Source organism: Benincasa hispida, chromosome 12, assembly GCF_009727055.1.
Source record: "Benincasa hispida cultivar B227 chromosome 12, ASM972705v1, whole genome shotgun sequence".
NCBI classification, from domain to species: Eukaryota; Viridiplantae; Streptophyta; class Magnoliopsida; order Cucurbitales; family Cucurbitaceae; genus Benincasa; species Benincasa hispida.
Window position 1 is genome coordinate 58,017,253 of NC_052360.1, and position 25,255 is coordinate 58,042,507.

General features: G+C 33.6%; 3 protein-coding genes across 4 annotated transcripts; 2 read left to right on the forward strand and 1 right to left on the reverse strand.

Moving 5' to 3' along the window:
* The first annotated feature begins 2,669 nt into the window (after positions 1-2,669).
* Positions 2,670-4,721, forward strand: LOC120067856 (uncharacterized GPI-anchored protein At5g19250-like). The gene is made up of 2 exons (XM_039019460.1): positions 2,670-2,881; positions 4,086-4,721. Exons 1-2 carry the CDS (start codon positions 2,800-2,802, stop codon positions 4,586-4,588), a joined length of 585 nt encoding a protein of 194 aa, XP_038875388.1. The 5' UTR covers positions 2,670-2,799; the 3' UTR covers positions 4,589-4,721.
* A 1,359-nt stretch (positions 4,722-6,080) lies between these two features.
* On the reverse strand, positions 6,081-9,521 carry LOC120068444 (peroxisomal adenine nucleotide carrier 1-like). The gene is made up of 5 exons (XM_039020214.1): positions 9,011-9,521; positions 7,908-8,139; positions 7,338-7,484; positions 6,922-7,082; positions 6,081-6,513 (listed from the first exon to the last, which is right to left on the reverse strand). The coding sequence occupies exons 1-5, from the start codon at positions 9,145-9,147 to the stop codon at positions 6,234-6,236; spliced, it is 957 nt and encodes a 318-aa protein (XP_038876142.1). The 5' UTR covers positions 9,148-9,521; the 3' UTR covers positions 6,081-6,233.
* Positions 9,522-16,024: 6,503 nt separating this feature from the next.
* On the forward strand, positions 16,025-24,972 carry LOC120092656 (mitogen-activated protein kinase kinase kinase NPK1). Of its 2 annotated transcripts, XR_005486112.1 has the most exons (18): positions 16,025-16,499; positions 16,589-16,630; positions 16,774-16,839; positions 16,914-17,024; positions 17,134-17,214; positions 17,331-17,408; positions 17,491-17,573; positions 17,867-17,948; positions 18,037-18,137; positions 18,280-18,319; positions 18,422-18,481; positions 18,557-18,603; positions 18,715-18,937; positions 19,010-19,198; positions 19,323-19,645; positions 19,725-19,786; positions 23,685-23,876; positions 24,191-24,972. XR_005486112.1 is itself a non-coding variant. In XM_039050803.1 (17 exons), exons 1-17 carry the CDS (start codon positions 16,215-16,217, stop codon positions 24,226-24,228), a joined length of 1,911 nt encoding a protein of 636 aa, XP_038906731.1. In that variant the 5' UTR covers positions 16,026-16,214; the 3' UTR covers positions 24,229-24,963. The 2 variants fall into 2 exon arrangements, 1 of the variants encoding a protein (XP_038906731.1); XM_039050803.1 differs by lacking the exon at positions 23,685-23,876 and having other exon boundaries at positions 16,026-16,499; positions 24,191-24,963.
* Positions 24,973-25,255: the final 283 nt, after the last annotated feature.

Genomic DNA, 25,255 nt, shown 5'->3' on the forward strand with positions numbered 1-25,255 from the left:
TTTGAGTAGTTTCCTGATTCTGAGTCTGAGTATCTTCAGTAACAGATTCAACTATGAGAGCCCGACTTGGTTGTCGTTTCTTACCATTAGGCAGTCGGCTGTGGAGTTTCCAGCATTGATCTTTAGTGTGCCAGGGTTTCTTGCAATGTTTACACACTGGGGGCGACTTACTATTCTATTTATCTTGTACCGGGCCTGATGTTTTGAAAGCAGTGGAATTTTTTGGTGTTATAGGTGTACTATTCATGGCTCTCAACCTATCTTCTTCCAGGCGAACTTCAGAACAGACCTCCATTAGGGATGGTATAGGTCTGGTCCCTAGTATACGACTGCGCACTGTATCAAATTTAGAGTTGAGACCTGCAAGAAAGTCATACACGCGATCCGTTTCTTCAGACTAATAATGTAATACTCCTCCACAAGGACAGTTCCAGATCATCTCACAGCACAAATCCATCTCTTGCCATAACAGAGATATCTTGTTAAAGTAAGCGGTAACGTCCATCGTTCCCTGTTTGCATTCATGGACCTGCTTACGTAGAGTATACAAACGTGAGGCATTCTGCCTCCTGGAGTAGAGTTTTTGGGCTGTCTCCCAAATATCACGGGCTGTAGCTGCATACAATAAAGGTTTTCCAACCTGAGGTTCCATACTGCCAATCAAAATTGATCTCAACAAAGAATCCTCTCCTTTCCACATTCGCTCTTGGGGGTCACCGATCCTTGGTTTTGGTATTTTACCTGTCAGATATCCAAATTTATGACGGCCCTCAAGAGTCATTTTAATAGATTGGGACCAAGACAAGTAATTATCACCATTCAACTTTTCCCCTATAATAATTCCAAAAGAATTGCCTATAGTTCCAGAACATAAATTTGAGGAGTAAGTAGGGAACGAAGTTACTGAGTTTTCAGGGTATGGATTTAGATCTGATTGGATTTTGGATTTCGATCCCATGGCTTCCTCAATAGCAGCAAGCTGCTGTTGAAACATCTCGTTCTGTTGTTTAATCTGCAATTGTAACTGGGTAACTTGATCTTTGATTATATTTCCTTGGTCCTGGTGGTATGATGAAGACTCGCCCCCTCCAAACTCATCCATACTTGGCGAAAACTGCTCCATTCGGTTGCTTATACCCAGCTGGAAAATACCCATACCTCTTTCATCTGTCCTTTGGTGCGGAAAAAACTGGGATGAGGCTCCGATCTGAGAGGAGAAGGCCGACGATACTCTCGAAGGACGGAAACTTGACTGATCGGCGTTGGGCATCACAGATTTGGACTAATCGGCGCCGGAAATAGCAGATCGGAGCTCGGGCATCGCAGATCTGGTCTAGTCAGTCCTGGGTATAATAGATCGGTGCTCCACAGCTTCGGTCGGCATCGTCTGGGACTGGTAGGACTGGTTTCGCGCGGCTAGTCGCTGGTCATTGGGACTTCGTTCGCGTGCGGCTGGTGGATGAGTCTTCGAGGGAGCTGGCGGTTGGGACTTCGAGGGAGGCAGCTGGCTCGATGGAAACGGTTGGCGGTGGATAGGGCAGTGGCGACTAGTTTTCACGGAAGTGGGGAAGAATGGTTTGGAAGTATCTATCAATGGCTTTTTGGATAATAGTGGTTATATCTGAGTTATTGGTTTTGGATTCTCCTATTGGATTTTTCTCAATGGTGGCCAGGGTTTCGTCTCCATGCTCTGATACTATGATGAAAAAAAGAGTAGGGAAAAGAAAATAGCACACCAAGAATTTACGTGAAAAACCCTAATTAGGGAGAAAAACCATGGGATAAGGGAATTATTATTAGAAACTGATACAATGGAATACAGTAGACCAACAACTTAAATAGAGAACAGGGTACAATGAAAAAGACAAAATTGCCCCTAGAGCGCAAAACCCTAGTTTGAACAATCACTGATGGACTTCTCTTAGCAATATTATAGATTTTGAGAATTAGATCTAAATTTTACTATATTTATAAATTATTTTGTATTGCATTATATTTGCTAATTTTTTTAGTTTAATTGTTATATTACAACTGCTGCTAAAAAAAAAGGCTTTTGATCGAGATGATGAGGTAGCCCATGCCCCCATTCTTTTGTCTTGTCTCAAAACTAGAGGGGTTATCGAAAATTCATATATCTATGTCTTTAAATGATTAGAGATGTAAGATTACAAGGACAAAAATAGCAATTTTGTGGTCCAAAGAAAGAAAAAAAAACTTAAAACGTTATAATATAACATTTCAAAATGGAATAATTAAACTAAAATGTATATAGATTAACTGGTATATGGATATAAGCCTTCAAAGTTAATTTTTTTTTTTGCAAAAATATTAAATTAAATACGTAGAATGAGAAAATCGAATCTCTGACTTCGAAATTAATAGTATAAACACTCTATCATTTGAATTGTATTTATTTTGACCTCAAAGTTATTTTTTATAAAAATTGATTAAACAATTATTTTCACATGTTGTAAAGGAATACAAATCGAAAATATATATATTTTTTTAAAAAAATGGGTGCAATCCTATATAAAAAAACAATAAATTAGGGGAGTAAAGAACAAAAAACCATGGGAAGGGAGCAACCTTTCAAGAAAATCTTTGTGGGACCTCTGAAAGGCGCACCAAACGCAGTCGTATTCTTGGCGGTAGCCTTTGAAGTAACTTCACATCCACTCTAACAAAAAAGGCCTATCCCCATCTACCAACAACTTATTCAGACCTAAGAACTTCCTTCTTTATATCTCTTTCTCTGCATTTTCCGGCTTCCATTTCGATCCCTTTTCTTCTGCTGCAACAATGGCGAAAACCCAACTCTGTTTTCTTTTCCCTTTGCTTCTTGCTTCCATTTTCCTCTCCAATCACCCTGTCCAATGCGACGGTACTACTCTTTTCTTTCTCTTTCTCTTTCTCTTTCATTCTAACTGAATTCTTTAATGAACATTCAAAGACTCCTAGTTTGTTTTTTGAATTTAGATCTTGATTTATCATGCATTGTCATTTGAGATCTGGGTTCGTTAATGATTGTTTATATGCTGGGGTTTTGTGTTCTTGGGAGATTCTGTTTGATCACGTTGTGTTTTGAAATGGGTAGCATTTTCTTTTTCTTTTGTAGTTTTGTTTCTTTGTTCTTAGTTTTTGACCTCTCCTTGCTCTGGATTAGGTGGATTCACATGAGATGGGTTATCTTTTACATTTGTGCTTCTAATGGTCTGTCTCTTAACGATGGTAGAGGCTAGAGGGTGAGACTCACTGAGTAATTCTCGTTAATTTATGCATTGTTGGCATATAAGCCTTCAATAGAAGAACTGAACAATTGAATTACCTAATCACAATTAGTAGCACTGTGAAATATTAATGTGCTGTCTTTTATCTATTGTAATGGGAGTGTTTTTTTGGTCTGCATGGAGATCACTATGGGTTTAGATGGCTGTTTTGAGATTCGTGATCTTGTTTATGAAATCAAATTAGGATACCATGGCTGCCAAGTTATTGATCTGTGTAACTTTTTTATTTTTCCAGTTTAGCATAACCTTGGGATTGTTACTACAACAACCTGCTTCCTTTATGCATCCATGGCATAGCATAGCAGGTTCTTTTACAATTTACAACTACCCATGATCAGTCTCTAGATTTTAGAATACTTTGATCAAGAGTGTAGCAAATGGAGTTTTGTAGCAAATGGGAGTTTTGAAATAGTATTTACTTTAGCTAATTGGGAGTTTTCAAATAGTATTTACCGTAGTAAGAGGTGGTTATTATAATCTTATGATAATCTTTGCTTCAAACGCCCCCTAAAAGATTATCAAACAGGGCTTACTGTTAGCACACTCTATAAGGAAACTGGTATCGTTTGATATGGCAGTGAATATTCATCTTGTATATTTCACAAAATTTATAGCTTTGTCTGTTTGTGTTTTCCTTTCTTAGAACTGTAAAGAGCAAACAAGCATTGTTCATAATTTGGTTGCTTTCTTAAATAGATTTCTGGGAGCTGATTCTGTGGAAGGCAGCTCCTTTAAATGCATTATGTCTGATTTTCAATCTCCCTTTGGACATACATTGATGCCACTAAATTTCTACAGACGATGATCTTCATAGAGGCATCAACAGTTATCGTCAATTCTTGAACTTGACAGCACTGGTTGAGAACGACAACGCAGAGTGCCTTGCCGAAGAAATTGCTGAGAAATTCAAAAATCAACCTTGTACAAACACCACAGGTTCCAACACAATATCTGGAACAGAACCTCAGTTTTCTGACTTTCCAAACCTGTTAGCCAAATGCAATTTGAATGTCTCCAACACAAGAGATGGAACCATAATGCCTGCTTGTGTTCCAAACCGTGTTGCTGATCTTGTTCTTACTAACTTCACAAAATCTCAGTACTCGGGTAAACTTAACGATACCAAGTACACGGGAATCGGCATTGGTACTGAAGACAACTGGGTCGTCGTTGTTCTTACCACCAGCACAGCAGAAGGAAGTTTTGCGCCAGCAGTAGGATCAACAGCCACTCCCGTTTCTAAGATTGGTTTGTTCTCTCAGTTGCTGTTCTTGATTCTTTCTTTTGTCTTGCTATTGTGAGGATTTGCTTGCCTTGTCTTGCTTGGATTTTACTACTTCTAATCACCAGATCCTTTTTGCTACACGATGCAATACAATACAAACTATAATATGATATTTGTACTTTACATGTTTTAAGTAATTTTCATGCTCATCTATGTGTTTATAATTTAGCTGTGTATGGAAAAATTTCTTCTTCACACAAAAATGAGAAAATGAACGAAAGATTAAAGAGCTTTGGGATTTTCTCATATAACACTTTCTTTAACTCTGATGTTGAAGATATAAATTACTTATATATATTGCTCATCAAGCAGGTGGCTTGTTGGTTCGTTAATTGCCAAAACTAAGACTTATGGTATTGAAATTGAATTTAGGTCATGTTTACCGATTCGTAATGAAAATTGATGTAACCGTAATGAAATTCTATTGATAAAACAATCGTAATGGGTCATAATCGCTTGATGCGTCCAATATTTAATAAAAAAAATATAGATTGATTGATGAGTGAAAGGTGATCAATCAATTTGCATTATTGTTAATGTTTGTTATAGTATGAGAATTATAAATTTGTTATAATGACACTAAACGGTATCGATAAAGGTAATGATAACAATAACGATTACAATAAATGTGACTGATTCATATTTCTCATATTGTAACAATTGTTAACGGTAATGCAAATGGATTGATTACCTCACTCGTCAATCAATTTACATTTTTTTATTACATACCGGATAGTAAATTTCACGTGTCAGTACAATTTTAATTCATTGAGGTCACTTTTCAGATTATCATTCAAATATTACTTTTTCCATCATATAAACATGACCTTAATTTCTATTTGATCAAGATGTTTCAAAAGCAATGTGTTTAATCTCCGAAGTTTGAATTTGATTTTTAATTGGTCCTCGAGTTTGAAATTGATAGTTTTTTAGTATGAAAAAAAAAAAAAAAAAACCAAATATCTATATAATCTTAAAAATACACATCAATGAAGTCTAGTCAGCATAAGTTCAATGTCACGCCATCATTTCCTTACACTGAACTCTACTGGAGGATCATATAAGATTAATTAGACATCAAATTAAATTAAAACTTAAAGATTTAAGAACCAAATAAACTAAAATGAAAGCTTAATGACCAAAAAATATTAGTTTTGTTAACCCAAAGATCAATGGAAATCAGGTTTAAATTTGATCAAAAGTGTATATTGCCTTCGTTGTTTCTGTCATACTTTTCATTTTGAACAGTCTGATATGAGAATCATATTGCAAAGAGGCAATGGTTACTGCTTTCCTCACTTTCTTGTAAGTTTTAAGCTTATTAGATGAAACTTTTACAAGTTAATGATACTTGTTTTTCCATAATCACTAGATATAGAATAATAATAATCATTATTATTATATAATTAACAATGTTCAACCAATCCAATCTAACAAGATATTTTCTTAGAATACTAGATTACACTTTGAATCTATGACCTAATTCCTACCATTAAAAACTGAAAAAATAGATAAATGTAAAGTTATTGAACTCATACAGCATACCATGCAACAAACTGAATAAAAAGAAACTCTGTTTTCCTTCATAGGTTGCAGAAATCCAATTGGGACTATATCAAATCTTAGATATCGCCTAAAAAATTTAAGCCTAATGCTTAAACTCAAGCACCCTTTAATCTTGTATTGGTAACAAAGAGATACTTTCTAAATGCAAGCAATATGATCCAAGAGGTCTTTGCCACCTTCTCTTTTATCATCAAAAGTAATGCAGAACTCAACACAGTCTTCAGTATTTGCGCTTCTAATCCTTTGAAAAATCCTAGCAAACCTTCTCTTTTCCAAATAGTATTAAGTGCACCCGAGATGGTTTTTTTATCGTCCTGTTGTTTGTCCTTGTTCCTTTCTTGATCTGATTCCGCAGCCTGGATCACAATCTTACACCTATATCCAAACCTCACTACACTTTTTAATAAAGCATTGGAGAAAATTTGTAGTATTACAGTCTATCCTACATTCATCCATTGTTTGTCATAAAAGAAGCGTTAAGAATGGGGTGGGTTCATGAAATAAAATAATATATTATTTAATCTTAACGGGGTGGGTTCATGAAATAAAATAATATATTATTTAATGACATGTCAAACATTGAATGGGAGTATGTACTAGCATAGGGTAGAGGAATTCAGAGCTACAGCAAGTGTGAAATTTACTTTGCCTACAGAAGAAAAGATCTAGACGTGTGACAACCCCCCAAAAAATCTGATAAGGGGCAGAACATTTAAAACAAAATCTAGCTAGGGGTGAAAACACGTCTCAATATTAAGATGGTAGCTCAAATTGATTTTTTACCTGATAGCAGGGTATGTCAAGATTGTAGCAACACATTTCGAGAGGGCGCCAAGCGCAAAAGCAAAAAAGGCCGAGAGAGCTTCTGGGGATGACTCTATACCCGATTCATGCGTCAGTTGAGTCCTGAGTAACCTTTGTTTCAGTTGATCAAACACGGTGTACTGTGATACATACATGCTATGTTAGTTTCTTCTGACATCTATAAACATTTTCGTTCTAGTATCCATTCAGGGAAAATTATTAAATGAAATATAACTAAGCATGGCATATAGTTGATCTGCCAGCATGTAATTTGTGAAACTAATGTCTATTTGGAATATTGGAGCAAAAATCTCCTAGAAGTGGCGGCAGTAATTGCATTACATGACTTCTACATCTGTTTTGTATCTAAAATTGTCAAAAGGAATCCAAAATACCTGAATAGATGGGTTTGATGTCAAAAGAAGGGATATTCCGAGACCATCAAATGCTTCACTCCAGGTACCCTCCGCGAGTGTCTTCCAGAGTCCTTTGGACTTCCCAAACTCGCTTGTCTGCATCCTAGAGGATGCTGTATCCAAAGGCTGAAATGATAAATAAACCAAGATTACTTGAGCAGAACAACAAATAATTCACTGGAAGATCTGTGTTCCGTTAAAAAAGATGGGGGAGTTCAAGGAAGCTATTGAATTTAGTACAGATTAACCCTCACTGATTTTCCTAAAAAGCGTAAACTGGTCCACTCAATTTCAGGGGAAATAGCCAGAAGAACCATATGATATGAAGTTTAATGTCATGGAGCCATGATATATGAAATTATGAATACAACCTAGAGGCCAGAGGAAGAAGGTTCTCTGCCAAATTACCTCTAAAAAAAAAGGTACCTCCAGTTGAGGTTAATAAAGAAAAGACTGATTACAAAATATCTCCTAAAATCAGAGGCTTTTTAATGAAAAGCATAAATATATAATATACATAAGTAAAGAAGTGTTGTTAGTTATTTACACCTGTGTCAATACAACCGTACAGGCCCCAGCTGCTGCAGCAACCATCAGATTTGCTTTTGTTCCAATCTTTTTATTCCCACTTCTCTTCAAGTAGATTCTCTTTAAAAAGCTGTATCCATAGAAGTAGATGAACGATGAAATAAAGGACTGGAAGTTTTTTGTGCCAAGACCCTGATATAATGAACCCACGTGACCAGTTGAAATTGCTTCCCACAGCACATCGGATATGTTTCTGCATAAGGACAAAAGAGTAAAATTGCATAAACTTCTCATTCAATCAAACCTTGCCATGGCACTAAGTCATGTTTATCACAGTAATTTTAAACCACAGCACAACCTAAATCAAAATATTGAAAAACATATGTCCAATGACAACATAATTCAAACTTCAATTATGCAAACGATCTACATTATTGAGAATCTCCCAGTTTTCAACCATCAAAAAGACATACACGGTCACTCTTTGCCACTGACGGATCCAATTCCATCTATGCCTAATACAGGGATCAATGTCCAACTGACCTTGATAGCAAGGACTTGATTTGGAAACACGCTTTGACACCCTAAGTACAAGACCCAAGTACAAGCTAACCTCAACATAGCTCAACTAGTTTAAGCATATGCTCTCGATCAGAGATAAGAGGTCAAAGTCCCACATATTGTCCCTAAGTTTTATATCGGTGAAGCTTCCTAGAAATTGATGATCGAACCATTTGAATTATCTAGTGGATAAGTAACCTAAAGTATAGCTCAACTAATTTAGACACCTACCAACTCCAAATTTTGTTGAACTCAAACAAAATTTTCTAGTGGGCCAAAAATCCAATGTAATGGTAGATCTAACATGTAAATCAGAGAGCCACCTACACCTGGAATACGCTAGAGATGTTCTATTTCCCTACAAGTTTATCCCGGACAAATACAATAGAATTTCACTGATCAAATGCCCTAATTTCATAACAGCAGCAGTAAAGATCATGAATATAAAAATTGAACTTCCTCATCAAAATCAATAATACAGAATAGATTCAATCCGACCTAATTAACATTTTAGGAAAGGTGGGCGAACAACAAAAAAGGGAGTGAAATTGAGAGCAACAAACCTGTACTTCCGCTGATGTTGAGACTGATTCTCAGCTTGATACTTAGTTTTGCAAGTATCAAGAGGATATAAAACAGTGGTACTCACCAGAGACCCAATGGCTCCGGATGTTGCCTCCGACAAAGATTCCAGATCCATCCCAATTCCCACCCACCGGAAAAAAGGGCAGAGAGAGACGAATGGGTGTTGAGTGAAATTAAATCATGAAAGCGGCAACAAGGAATTGAAGGAAGTACTATGGTGATCCGATTGCAGGTAGGAATCGAATGAAAGTGACACAAAGGAATATATATATATATATATATATATATGGTATGCAGCAGTTGAATATGTATCTTCTTGGGAATCGGAATCGTGAATTTATGGGACTCTGTATGAACGAAAGTGAAATCCAATTTGTGTGCGGAGTTTCAATTCAATTACCTGTGAATTTTGAAGAAAAACGTCGTTAGGTTGAGATTGAGAAGACAGAGTAAGATGGTAAAGATTTTTTTGAGCTTTCTTCAGTTCTTCGTCTTCCGTGGATATTTTTATCTTTATTTTTTATTATATTTTAATTTTAATTTTTTTTAACAATTATTTTATCTTATCTTATTAGGAAATAATCATAAATAACTTTTTAAAATTTTATCTTTCACCACTAGCACTTCAAATAATTTTTCTCCATCAAGATGACATCAAGATTTTAAAAAATAAAATAAAATTTCATCTTCTATCCAACGAGCTTTCTCAATACAATTTTGTCTGGGATGAACATCGAGGTCAACTTTTTCGATGAAAATTTGCTGGGTATGAACACCAAGATTCACAAAATTTTTTACAAATATTATGCAATATTTCCAAATCTTATATCAACTCTTGCCTCTTCTTAGTTTTTCTCAAATAATCTAAAATCTTGTGTAATGTTGCAAATTTTACTCCTAATTTATGTTTCCACTTATTTTCAAATTGATTTACTGATATCTAAATGGATTTAGATCTCATTCTGATTGAGATTTCAGTCCAAAAGAATCAATAGTTTGGATATAAATTGAAAAAGTTACTTTTTATACAAATCTCGATGACGATCTTGGTCAAGAAACACCTAAAAAAGCTAATTTTTAAGAGTTTTCAAATAACATGCTAGTTGTGAAAGGTAGAACTCTAAAAGGATTATTTTTTTTACCATTTTTCTATCTTATAGGTATCATTAAAATTGTTATCTTAGGGCCAATTATTAACTCTCATTTAATGTTTCTCATTTTTTAAAGAAATTGTTTTGTATGATACTCTGTTTCCGTTTTTTTATATCACATTTTATCTCAGGTTAAAAGAAAAAAATAAAAATAAAAATATAATTTTAACTAATAATTTGGAGATTTGATTTAAGATTAAATCAAATTAAATTTCATATATAAATGGTTAGATTATGCTCTCAATTTCTTTTAGAAGCTCTCTCTTTTCTTTCTTTCTTATTTCTTTTACTTATTTTTATATTTTGTTATATTTTTTCTCCATTCCTTTTCTACCATTTTTATTCTATTTGAGATATCTAATGAAGGCAATCTTCTTTGTAGTTATTTTTATTGATTGTGTGTGAGATTAAGATTGAGATTTAAATTGAATAGTTTTTGTTTTGAGAAATTGTATCAGGTAGTAAACTAAAGTTGCATATAGCATCCATATGTTTTAGATTTTGCTGAAATAGCAAAAAATTCAAACTTTCATTTTTAATTTTTCTATATTCCCATTTTACCCTCAAACCCCCTTTGCTTTCTCTCTAAACCCCCTTCATCTGCAAGTTCCTCGCTCTCTCTCCCTTCCTCTCTAAACTTTTCTTCTAGTTTCAGTCATCACTTCCCACCACCATCACCTTCGTTTTGTCCGTCAATAGTGATGAAATTAATACAATCGCCATCATGAATCTATTTTACGTGACTTCCTATTCACAATCTCCAATTTCGAAGGAGGTGAGTTTTGATCGATCGATGGAACATGTTCTTCACATTCTTCATCTTTACTTTGATTTGGATTTTAAGAAATTAAAATTAGGTCGCAGAGACTTATTCTCAACTTCTCTTCTTTCTGTTTCATCTCTGCAATCAATTTTTTTTTTGGAATTTTGTTTCTACAAGAAGTTGTTCATGGAAAAACCTACAAATCTGATTTTGACTCTAAACATCAAACGAGCCCTCCATGGAATTCGTAATGTGAACAACCCTAATCTCTTTGCACATTTTCCATATTTCTCAAGTTCGCTTAAATTCCTCCGAAACTTTATTCTTGTAATACAACAGTTATATATGTGAATCACTACGGAAGACTCGGACTCTGAAGAGGATGTTCATACGATTAAGTAATTTAATTGAATTTAATCAATTCACTAAAATAAAAACCCTAATTCCAAGAAATCATCCTTGATCTTGAGTAGCCCTAATTTGTTACAGGTTATTATTGCTTATAATATAAAGGTTGAAGAACTAAAGAGCCAGGGATTAGAGGAAGAACTCAACCAAAAACTAATAATGTTGTACAAATAACTCCTAATTTGTTATATCTTTTTTGGCGTCATGAGATTGGATAATGCTAAACAAAGTTCTCTCTTTAGTATGTGCCTAAATTTCCCTGCATTGGTTAATGATTTTGTAAATGCAAGTGTGATATAATTGGATGATTTAGCATTGCATTATTCCTGGGAAAGTTGGATGTGGTTTTTCTCTTGCAATTTTGTGGATGTGTTTTGTATTGGGGTTTTGATTTATGGGTTGATTGTTGTTTTGGATGTATTGTAGTTGATGCCTAATTGCGACATGGACTCTCCCATGTTTTGAATCTTGTAATTGGTAATCAACATGCAATTGAATTTATTTTCAAGGTAAACAATCAGATAACAATATGCATACGTCAGATAATAATAAAAAAACAATCAATTAGTAATCAATCAATTATTATATAACAAATAAGTATCTGAGTCAATAAAGACATTTTTTACTTTCGCAGCAGAGAACAAGACAATCAAAAGGCAACCAGAAACTACTCACTAATTAACAAAAATAAAAGGTAATCAAGTAACAATATTAGAAACTACTAATTACGTGTCAAAGATTAGAAGGTAATAAGATAAATATCAAAAGGTAATCAGGAGACAATCAAATGACAATTTCATAAACAACTATGTATCAAAGAATAGAAAGTGATTGGATGACAAGACATAAACAACTAACCACGTGTCAAAGAATAGAATATTATCCGATGATAATATCATAAACTAGTAACTATGTGTCAAAGAATAAAAGATAATCAGATGACAATTAGAAGTAATCAAATGGCTATTTGAAGTAACAAAAAATAGAAGATAATCATATGATAATCGGATAGCAATAAGATAACAATTAAATTCCATGTGTAAGTATTTAAATTGGGCTTGGTGGACTGATTTTGTTGTTTTTACAAAATTTATATTATGTGGATATGTGTCTAATTTTTATAACTTATTTTGATATGCTTGCAACTGGCCTTTTTATATAAAAAAAGAAGAATAACAAAAGATTTTTTTTTTAAAAAAAAGTGAATAGTAGCTGTAGTATATTAAAAAGAGGCAATTGCAACTTTAATTAAAACAATAAATAAAAAATTTAGAGTATGTCCCTAATTTATGCTTTTTTGTAAATATGGAAAATCCCACCCGTGCAGCCACGATTCACTGGCTTTCACCTGGAATTTGATTACTATCCGATTTCTATGTGATTGTTATGTGATTGCTATCTGATTTTCATTTGATTTTTTATTGTATATGATAGTTACCTGATTACTATATGATATCCTAATTGTCAATGATACTGATTGTTTTCTTTGATTGCTAATTGATACTGATTGTTATCTAATTGCTATCTTATACTTATTTGCTATCTAATGGTTGTTTGATTGCTATTTGATATTGAATGTTTTTTTATTATTATTATTGTCAATGATACCAATTACTATCTGATTGTTGTCTGATTACTATCTAATAATGGTTATCAACGATACAGATTGCTATATGATAATGGTTGTCAAATTGTCAATTATACTAATTGTTACCTGATTTTGTCTGATTACAACAATCAAATAGCAATTAGTAATACCGATTGCTATTTGATATTGAGTATTTTGTGATTGCTATCTGATTATCATACAACTTCTATTTCATGTTTGGAGCCATAATTGAGATAATTGATAAAACAATTATTTGACGCAGTTTGACATGAGATTTGATAATTGAGGATCTGGAGAATTTGAAAATTTTAGAATTTAGAAATTTAGAATTGAATTAGAAAATTTTGATTTATTCGTTTTAGGAAAATTTTTATAAATAGAAAAATCCTAAAAATATTTACACTTTATAGCCAAAAGTTCCAAAGGTGCTTTGTACTTTTGGATATTTTTGCTATAAAGTGTACATATTTTTATATTAAAAAAAAGCTATATCTATACTATATATATATATATATATTATTACTAAGAAGAAAAAGGATAAAAACACACATGTTTAGAATTGATATACTTGGAATATTATGCTTATAAAATGAAACACACATGTTTTACTTTAAAATAAGTTACTGATTAAATGTTGATTAATATTAGATATAATGTTGATACACTTGAAATGTTGATTATTGTAAGATATGCTTGTTAATATACCACATTTTAAGTGATACATACTTTACTTCAAAATAATATACTAAATGTACATTGTTGTTAGATATACTAAATTTGAGAAAGTGAATACAATAAAAATGAAGATTTGCTATCTCCCAAGCATATTATTATAACATCATTATTTGGTTTTAGGTACACTTGTAAATCTTATTATTTTTTTCTTCTTTTTTGTATATTTAAATTTTAGAACTCACACTATGAAAAAGAAACGATGATCGATAGAAAAACCAAAATCACAAGGAATTGAGAGAAAAAAAAAAGGTAAGTCGAATAAAAAAATCACATAAGATTGAGAAAAAGAACAAAATATGGTTCATACAGGATCTAGAGGAGAGAATAACAAAAAATATACGAGAGAAAATCACACCAACAATTAAAAATGAGAAAAAAACCTCACACCTAAGAAATACAAAAATTCATGCACAACATTGTAAAAAAGAAAAAGAAAAAAAAAAGTAAATGATAAAAAAAGAAGAAGAAAAGAAAAAGAAAAACGCAAAAAAGCAACAAAAAAAAAAAAGAAAAAAAAAGAAAAACACACAAGTGATAACCATGAAAAAAAACGTTGCATGTTTTCTTTGCCATAGATGCAAAGGATTAAGAAACTCAAGCTACAATTACAAATGCACAATTATATTTAACTACCCAATACAATTTTCCTATTAAAAAAGATTTTTAATTCTAATAAAAGTGGTTTAATTTTATTTTAAAGTTTTCTGATTATAAATACAAATATTATTAGTTTATTAAAAATGATTAAAATTAGGAGGATAATGAAATCATCTCATAAAATTAAATTTTTTAGCGATCATTACAAAATTGTTTACAACAATGGAAAAAAATAATCTTTAAATTAAAGTTTGAAATTGAAAGGATAATAACATCATCTTAATCAACATTAAAAATATTTTTTTTAACTACGAGAAAATTATAACGAAATTAAAAAAGATACTTTGTTTTAAATTAAAGATTGAAACTAAGATGATAATCAAATCATCAGTTCAATATATATATTAAAAAATAATATTAAGATTTTTTGTGACCAATGAAGAATTATCACCCGTCGGGTTTTATCAATTTGTAAATTCTTCTTCATTTTTTATACATCGAAATGGACGATTCAAGATGTTCTATTTTTCCATAGAATTATATTCGCTCAAAAAGGTCAAAAATCATTTTCATTTTTTTGTCCTTTCGTTTTTCTTGAATCACAGAATTTTTTTAAAAAATAGGAAAAATATTTTAATTTAAGTTAAAGTTTACCATTCGGAGAACAATCAAAATAATAATAAAAAAAGGAAGGATTATCAAGAAATTTCTAACCATATATATTTTGGTTTAAATTAAAAAAAAAACAATCCAATCATCCAAATAAAAAAAAAATTATTCTTTTAAACTAAGGAAGGATTATCACAAAATTTTTAAAAATAACATAAATATATATAAATTAAAAGTCTACATGCTATATCGATTTTTTTTTTTTAAGAAAAAAAATCAAAATTTAGAATTTTTTTTATCAGAAAAACTAGATAAAATATTTGAATGAGAGGTTATTTATTACATTTGTAGATTTAAATAATTCTAAAATAACTATTTATCAATTCACTTAAAATTAAATTTATATCATAGTTTTGCCTATCCATGATTTTACTTAATTGGTTAACATCTACAACTCCAATAAATGAACAAACTATAAATTAAACTTGGTAAATAGTAGGGTATCGGGGTTGAAATCTATACTTTAAATACGTTGAAAACTTCTAAATTCCAATGGTACATAAATTTAAATGATTTTGTAAATCCTACAATTAAAGTAATCAATGTAATTAACATAAAAATTACAATATTGTGAAAGAAAATCAATAGATCTTCTCAATGCCATTATTCAAATATTATTTTATTTAATCTTTAATAATAAACGTAGATTTTCTCAAATTCAACTCAAGTAGGTATTTTTAAGATTAAAAAATACGTGCAATACACGTAGCTCATTTACTAATTTAATCAAATAATTAAGTATGCAAGCAAACCAAACTAATAATTGTATTAATATAACCCTTAAACTTGTTTAAAAACAATAGTCCTTAAACTCTCGTTAGGTTTTTTTTTTTTTTTTTTTTTAAAGATATAAATTGTAAATGTTTAAAGATTAAATTGGTATAATTATTTGTATTAAAAAAAAATTGGTATAATTATTACTTTTGATGCAACCCAGGGCATAAATTAATATTTCCCATTGATGACACGTAAACGGAGGAAAATAGGGTATAACAAAGGAACCTTCGGGGACGAAGCAAATATAAAATACAAAAAGTATAGGGTCAGATATGCAAAAACCTCAAATATTAGTCCACCATCTCAAAGATATCAAATTCGTCAAATTATTTAATTTTGAAAATAGAAATTCGACCGTTGTTATCTCCATTCAAATTCCCACTCGGCCACAGTTAGATTTGGTCTCATAGAACCCTAAACACTAATTTCCCCCAATTCCATCAACTTCTAGCGATCTGAGAGTCTTCACAACGATGCAAGATTTTTTCGGATCTGTTCGTCGATCCTTGGTATTTCTTGCTCCCGACGGTGACGACGGTGGGAGGTTCGGTGGCCTTGTAGGGAAGATCGGCTCCAGCATCCGTAAATCTCGTAATGGACTGTTTTCTAAGCAGTCACTGCGGGCTCTGCCTCCGGTTGCAAAGGAAGATGCGCCTCCGATTTGGTGGCGGAAGGGAGAGTTGATCGGATGTGGTGCTTTTGGTAGAGTTTATATGGGGATGAATCTCGATTCTGGAGAGCTTCTTGCAGTCAAACAAGTCAGTTATTGTAGATCATTTTTTATGAAGTTCTTGGTTGTAATCGGTTTTGAAATTCTGGTTTCTAAATTCCTCTGCGTCGGTTGCAGGTCTCAATTGCGGCTAATAGTGCTTCAAGGGAGAAAGCCCAAGTGAGAACGTTTAGTAATTTGAAGCTTGCTTGATGTGGATGACTTGCAGTTGAAATTAGATAGCAATTTTTCTGTACTTTTCTCGGTTCGAATTGAGTTCCCCGAACACACTTTCACACTTTACGTTTAACATTACTATTCAGGCTCACATACGGGAGCTGGAGGAGGAAGTGAGGCTTTTGAAGAATCTTTCTCACCCCAATATTGTGGTAACTGGAATTTACTAGTTTTTTATTCTTGAGTTGTGGTAGCTTCTTCCTTATTTTCCTTCTTGTGATTTTAGAGATATCTGGGAACTGCTAGAGAGGAAGATTCATTAAATATTCTATTGGAGTTTGTTCCTGGAGGATCAATATCATCTCTGTTAGGGAAATTTGGGTCTTTTCCTGAGTCTGTAAGTGATTGTATATTTGTATCTTTAGTCTTTGAACCTCTCAGTATTGAAATAGAATAAACTTAATGTTGAAATTTTGCTAATGGTTATTGATCTTTTTCTAAATTAGGTTATAAAAACCTACACGAAGCAGCTATTATTGGGGCTTGAGTACCTTCATAAGAACGGCATCATGCATAGGGATATAAAGGTGATGGTGAAACCCCTTTTAGAGGAGGAAGAGTTTTAACTTTTAACCTTCTATTTTTTTTTTCTTTTTCTTTTCTTTAAATAGAAATTAACTGAATAATGTACTGCTCGACATAGGGTGCAAATATTCTTGTAGACAATAAGGGGTGTATTAAACTTGCAGATTTTGGTGCATCCAAGAAAGTTGTTGAGCTGGTATTGCCCATTGTTTATCTAATTTAGTTATCTAAATTAATTATTAGTATTCTTAACATAATAATTAGCATTTATGCTACAGGCAACTATAAATGGAGCCAAATCAATGAAGGGTACTCCATATTGGATGGCTCCTGAAGTTATTCTCCAGACTGGACATAGCTTGTAAGAATCATCATCCTATGGTGAACAGTCTTGTTTGCTTTAACTGTTTCACTCCATGCCGTTGACATGGACATATATTTTAATGCATAGGAAGAATTCAAATGTGTTGAAATCTAAACCATGCCATTGATGTGAACCAATTTGTTGTAGTGCATGGGAGATATGCAAATGTGCTCAAACTTATTCTTAAATAATAATGGTGATGTAACAAAAGTAGTAGAAGAAAAACATGAAGTTTTCTTCTAAAGAAGCTAACATTTAGAACTCTTGCTCTTCTTAATTTGATGTCTTAGCTCTGCGGATATATGGAGTGTGGGGTGTACTGTTATTGAAATGGCAACAGGGAAACCTCCATGGAGCCAACAGTATCAAGAGGTTAGAAAGTGAATTTACTTTAACATGCATGTATGTTCTTACATTTTCTTCGAATAATTTATCAATGATTTTTGAATGCTATTTTCAGGTTGCTGCTCTTTTCCATATAGGGAATACTAAGTCCCATCCGCCCATTCCTGAGCATCTATCTGCTGAGGCTAAAGATTTTCTGTTAAAATGTCTACAAGAGTACTTTCGAAACTCAGACTTTTGCTATTCACTTAGACTTTTTTTTCCCTGGAAGAGTTAATGATATCTTCATTATCAATAAGATTGATTGAAACATTTACTCTGTTTAACTTCATCTATAACTGTTCAAAAATGCTCACAGGGAACCAAACTCAAGGCCTACTGCATCAGACTTGCTGCAGGTATATCTAAATTATTTAGGCGTTTCTTATCAATTGGTCAAGATATGTATTTATCTGTGTTCGAGAAAGCTCTACTCATACCCATTTTCATTGGATATGTAGCATCCATTTGTCTTATGTGAGTATCAAGAACCTGTTGCAGCAGTCTGTGCCTCTTTTGCGGTTTGTATAGTTGTTGTATAACTTTAGTTTCTTCAATGGTTTTACCATCCCATCTTAACATCATTGCTATTGCAGGAATCTGGGAAACAGGTTGCTGATTCTAGGCTGAACTCTAATGATCTGTAAGGACCTCAATTAATGCTTGTTAAATTTCTGGGTTTAGTTGATGATTTTTGTTGCCCACTGTCAAACTGTGCACTCTAGACTAATGTTTTTTTGTTGGCCATGTGCAGTAAGAAGTCTACAATCCAACGTTCAACCTGTGAGGGCTTGAAAAATATTTGTGAAATGGGTAGCTTGAGGTGCTCTTCTGTATTTTCTGGGAACTATGGGTCACGGTCCAACTGGGGCTCGAGCAATTTTGAGGATGATATGTGCCAGATAGATGATAAAGATCTATTTGTTAGTTCATCAATGAAGTATAAATCTATTATATCATCAACTGATTTGAATAAGGTATATATTGATTCTCTGATTTTGTTTTGTTTTAAATAAAACCAAGAATGAGCACATTTCCATTTTTACCAGAGTTTCAATCCTATGAGTGAACCCACTGATGACTTGGATGAGAGCTCAGAGTTGGGAGGGAATTTAATGGAATTGTCTGGCGTTCAAACTGGAAAGGGGAGTGACTTCACTTTTCCTTGTGGTCAATCAGCAGCTGAGGATGACGAAGAGGTTACGGAATCAAAGATTAAAGCCTTCCTGGATGAAAAGGTACTTCTATTTCTCCAAGATATTTCTGAGTGATGGAATTATTGTTTTCTTTATTAAGCTTGCACAACGCAGCATGATATTTCTTATGTCAGAATTAATATTTCTCCTCTGAAATAAACATTAGGCTCTAGAACTGAAGAAGCTGCAAACACCTTTATACGAAGAGTTCCGCAGCACAGTTAATGCAGCTAATGCCTTGGGAACAGTTGGAATTGAGAATATCAAGAGTGTATCTAATTTTTTGAAATTGCCTCCCAAATGTGGGTCACCAAGTAAACTGCGTGGTAAAAGACTCTCATCAACTGATGCTGGTAACTGTTCCAGCCGTCAGAGCCGTATAAAACAAGCTAGCATATTGCAAGATCGAGCTCTTCAGGAAATTCAGTCCCCGCAACTTGGGGAATGGAACAAATTACTTCAAACCCAGCCAGACTCTTCAACACCAAGGTTGTAATTTATTAGCTTATATGTATACCTTATTTGTGGTAAGTTATTTAACAGTCAATAATGGAAAATTTGCCTGCAGTTTCTCTGAAAGACAAAGGAAATGGAAAGAAGAGCTTGAGGAAGAACTTAAAAGGAAACGAGGTTAGTTTACTTTGATCTTATGATATTAAGTTGGGTTTTGTCTAAATGAATCTCTGTTGGTTTTTATGTGAGGTATCTATCTCAACTATAATAAAGAAATATATTAAAAAATGATCGAAAGAGTACAAAGTTTACAACCTTTTGGAGAGAGGGTCTTTACACTAAAAGTCAAAGCTTACACACTAACTTTACCTCATGCTTAATCCTCAAAATATAACTTGTTAAATAACAATATACCTAATCAGCCATAGCAGGTGGTGAATTTCTTCCCTCCTCCCTTCTAAACAATGTATTAAACGGGGGTGGTTACCCTTAGGTCAAAGCTACTTTGTTCTCAGGGTGGAAGTAGGGAAATTGGGTCTACATTGTCTCAAATGATTCCCCCTAAACAAGGAGCTCCCATTATGATAAATTTGGATCCTTGTGAAGATCCAATACTTTCTCTAGTTCAACTATCCACTTGAAGTGATCTATGAGTGGTGTGGTGGTTGGATTGTGGCATCGTCGCCTAGAGATGACTTCAAGTGGAACACATGAAAAGGCTAGGTGGGTGATGGACTCTTGGTGAAAAAGTTAGGCGGTAGGCTAGGGGCCAAAGTGTTTGGGGGTGTGAATTTTTCATTGCATCATTTGGCTACAAGACCTTCCGATATTTGTATGTTTTTCTTCTTGACATGCGTATGTGGACTGACATATCATGAGTTGGTTAGGATTAAGGATGAGACACATGTGTCTGTTCGGTTACCACTTAGCTCGATGAACCATATCTCTGTCCCTGGGTGGTCGATGCTCCATCTTGACTCAGTCTTAGGGAACGGCCAATGACATTTTTCCCTCCTCAATGAGCTAGGGAGGTTCTCCCAACAAGATTATGTATTTACAATTTGGAAAGAAACCAAACAGATTAAATAACCATAATGTACTAAGATATAGATTCGATTTATTGGTAAATGATCATTTACATTAGGTTGTTATATGGAATGATAATCATATTAGGTTTTAGTGTTTTCTGTGCATGTCTTTGCATTATATACCAAAGAACATTAGGGTAGGGTTTCAATCAAAGCATATTTTCACGATAGACTATTATTAATACAAATGATAGTTCCTTATAAAAAAACAATGAGAAACCTATAGAAGGAAAAGAATAAACTGCTATCCTAAAGATAAGGAAAGAATAGAGGAGGCCTAACCATAATGGGAAAACTAACTATAAACAAAACAATCAAATAAGGAAAATAAATGGAATGAATAAATCTTCGTAAATCTTTTTGTTGTATTTCCTATATCCCCTTAAGCTGGGAGATAGTGTAAGCATGTAACCAAAACCAAGTTTGAAGATAAAGCTTTGAAGCTTGGACGAGCTCAATTGCTTCGTAAATAGGTCTGCAAGTTGCTGGGAGTAAGTTACAAAAGAGGCAGAGATGAACCCTTCTTTGAGCTTGTTTCTTACTATATGGTAATCAATATCGAGATGCTTTGTCCTTTCATGAAAGACAGGGTTGGAGGCAATGTGAATTGTAGCCTTGTTGTCACAAAAGAGCTGTATTGGAAGAGAGTAGTTCACATTCAAGTCTTGAAGAATGGAAGTTATTCACTGGAGTTTTGTTACAGTAGTGGCCATGCTTCAGTATTCTGCTTCGATGACTTAGAAACAATTGCTTGTTTCTTTGTTTTCTAGGAAATTAATGAGCTGCCAAGTAAAATACAATACCCCATTGAGGATTTTTTGAATATGGACAAGTAGTAAAGTCGTCGACAATTGTGAGGAAATAATGAGTTCCAGAGTAGGATTTAACTTTGTAAGGACCCCATAAATTAGTGTGTATCAGATCAAAAGATTTCCCAATTTTTGTAATTCTTTCTAGGAAAGTTATTCTACACTCCTTAGACATAGGAGAAACATTACAAACATAATTCTTCGGAATTTGGATGTTTAATTCCTTAATATGATTAAGATAATTAAAAGAACAATGTGCCATTCTAGCATGCCATAACAAAGCATCAGTCTCATTACATTCAAAGTTTCTAACATTTCTAGAAAATAGAGTTTGAAACTGTCTATCCACAATCATATTATTCCCAAAAAGTTGTTGTATTTTTTCCATTGTTCCATCAATCTTATATAAGCCCTGATTAAGTCTCCCAATGGCTATTAACCTATTCTCCTGGTCCTGAAATAGACATCCAATGGGGTAAAAGATTACTCTCATGCTACTATTTTTAGTCATCTTACTAACATATAGCAAATTGTACCTAAACTTAGGTATGAACAACACTTTCTTCAAACCAAGACTATCATGCAATTGTAATGACACTGTAACATAGACAGAGTCAATGTTGGGTAGATAAACGAGACTTGGTTTTTCAAGGGTTTGAGGTTTCGTTAGGGTTTAAAAGCAGGGAATTATATGATTGCTTGCTCCAATATCAACAATCCATTTATTATCAGGAAAAGAATTAGTACCTAAAAAATTTGCAAGTGCAGTGTGAGCAAAGTTGGTATCTATGCTCCCTTTTCCTTTCATTAGCTTCTGGATAGTGTTCATCATCCGTCCAAGGCTTTCAAGGCTAAGATTGATTTCTTTAATTTTTGCAGTTTTAGCCATGATATGGGTTAAAGAGTGTTTAGAGAGAACATAAAGGAATGATTTTAAAGTAGGATCACTTTGATACCATCAAGAACATTGGTAGGATCCCTTTTCCTTTCATTAGCTTCTACATTTCTTGTTGCATAGTGTTCATCATCCTTCCAAGGCTTTCAAGGCTATGATTGATTTCATCAATTTTTGCGGTTTTAGCTATGATATGGGTTAAAGAGTGTTTAGAAAGATCAGAAAGGAATGATTTTAAAGTAGGATCACTTTTGATACCATGAAGAACATTGGGTCTTTCAATCAAAACATATTTTTACAATAGATTATTATTAATTACAAAGAATACTTCCTTATAAAACAACGATGAGAAAACTAAAGAAGGAAAACAATAAATTGCTATCCTAAAGATAAGGAAAGAATACAAGAGGCCTAACCGTAATGGAAAAATTAACTATGAACAAAACAATCAAATAAGAAAAATAAATGGAATGAATAAATATTCATAAATCTTCCTGTTGCATTTCCTATGGGAAGAAGAACTTGAGGAAGAACTTAAAAGGAAACGAGGTTAGTTTACTTTGATCTTATGATATTAAGTTGGTTTTTGTCTCAATGAATCTTTGTTGGTTTTTATGTGAGATATCTATCCCAACTATAATAAAGAAATATATTAAAGAATGATTGAAAGAGTCAAAGTTCACACCCTTATGGAGAAAGGGTCTTTACACTAAAAGTCAAAGCTTACACACTTAACTTTACCTCATGCTTAATCATCAAAATATAACTAGTTAAATAACAACATACATACCTAATCAGCCATAGCAAGTGGTGAATTTCTTCCCTCCTCCCTTCTAAACGATGTATTAACCGGGGGGTGGGTGGGGGTGGGGGTGGTTACCCTTAGGTCAAAGCCGCTTTGTTCTCAGGGTGGAGTAGGGAAACTGGGTTTACATTGTCTCGAATGAATTCCTCTAAACAAGGAGCTCCCATTATGATAAATTTGGATCCCTGTGAGGATCCAATACTTTCTCTAGTTCAACTATCCACTTAAAGTGATCTATGAGTGGTGTGGTGGTTGGATTGTGGCATCGTTGCCTAGAGATGATTTTTAATTGGAATACATGAAAAGACTAGGTGGGTGATGGACTCTTGGTGAAAAAGTTAGGTGGTAGGCTAGTTGTCTGATACATTCTTCAATTGATAGGGACCAAAGTGTTTGGGGGTGTGAGTTTTTCGTTGCATCATTTGTTAACAAGACCTGATATTTGTATGTTTTTCTTCTTGACGTGTATGTGTATCAGTGCCATATCATGAGTTGACTAGGATTAAGGATGAGACACATGTGTCTTCTCGGTTAACACTTAGCTCGGTAAGCCATACCTGATATTTGTATGTTTTTCTTCTTGACATGTGTATGTGTATCAGTGCCATATCATGAGTTGACTAGGATTAAGGATGAGACACATGTGTCTTCTCGGTTAACACTTAGCTCAGTAAGCCATGTCTGCCCCTGGGTGGTCGATGATCCATCTCAACTCAGCCTTAGGGAAAGGCCAATGACATTTTTTCCTCTTCGATGGGCTAGGGAGGTTTCCCAACAAGATTATGTATTTTTACAATTTGTAAAGCAACCAAACAAATCAAATAACCATAGCCTACTGAGATATAGGTTTGATTTATTGGTAAAGGATCATTTACATTAGGCTGTTAAATGGAATGATAATCATATTAGGTTTTAGTGTTTTCTGGAAATATCTTTGCATTATATACTGAAACTGTGATGATGCAAACGCTTTGCATATTGCAGAAATGATGCGGAGAGGAATTGTAGGAGCAATTCACTAACATCATCATATCTTCCAGAGTAAAAACAACAGAAATCTCGGTGAATCTCACTCTCACATCCCCTGGCAGTAAAATGCTGTGTAGCCTATTGTACTATGCAGGGGATACAAGTGCCTTCTCATCGTTGCAATTGTTAGTAATGTATGTACACTCTTCACCAGCAATGTTCAGAAAAGGTGGGTGCGGTTCATGGTCTCTCAGCACATAGCAATCTCACAGGGAAGTCCAAGCATTTCAACTGGAAAAACCTGATAAGTTATATATATTTACACTTCTTTCGTTTGATTATTAATATTTGCATCCTCCTCCCCATCTCACCAGCTTTTCTACATTCCTCACCCCACGACACCCGGTTATGGTGGTTCCTGTTATCTTCTATGTTATTGGTGAAAATTTGTGGCTTGGAGAGTCTTTTACTTGATGTTCCAAGTGTGACAAAGAAATAGAGTTTCTTAAAAACATGTATTGTAAGTGCCTTCTGTCTATTGTCTCAATGATAGATTATCTCCCCTTTTACCAAAAAAGAAAAGAAAAAAGAATTAATTTACCAAACTGACAGAAGTTTCAGGTTCGAATATTGGTTTCAACTTTAAATTTTGATTCCCTAAGCAGTTCAATAAACTTGTTGAATATTTTTTGGTTACAAATGTCATCTAGAGATTGGTGGGGGCTGATTTTGATTGTGAAGAATCAGACTCTTTCCCTGTGAAAGAAAATTGCTCTTATTTTGCTGGTGTTCTTTTGGCATATTGATTGAATCTCCAAGCCTTTGGAGGGGAGGGGTCCATCTTTTTTCTTTTCCTTTTTTTGGTCCATTTGACTCTAGAGATGTATTATTTGATTAAATATGAAATCATGTGATTAGTATGGGTAAACAGTTGGAAAAATGATAGATAATGGTGGTCAGTTCATCGGCTGAAACGACAATTATGAAGGCGCCCTAGGATTTAAGAATTCTGGTTTCTGTTTGTGTTTTGTGTTAGATGGCAAAATGAACCATTTGTGGGGCCTCTCTAATCCACTTTAA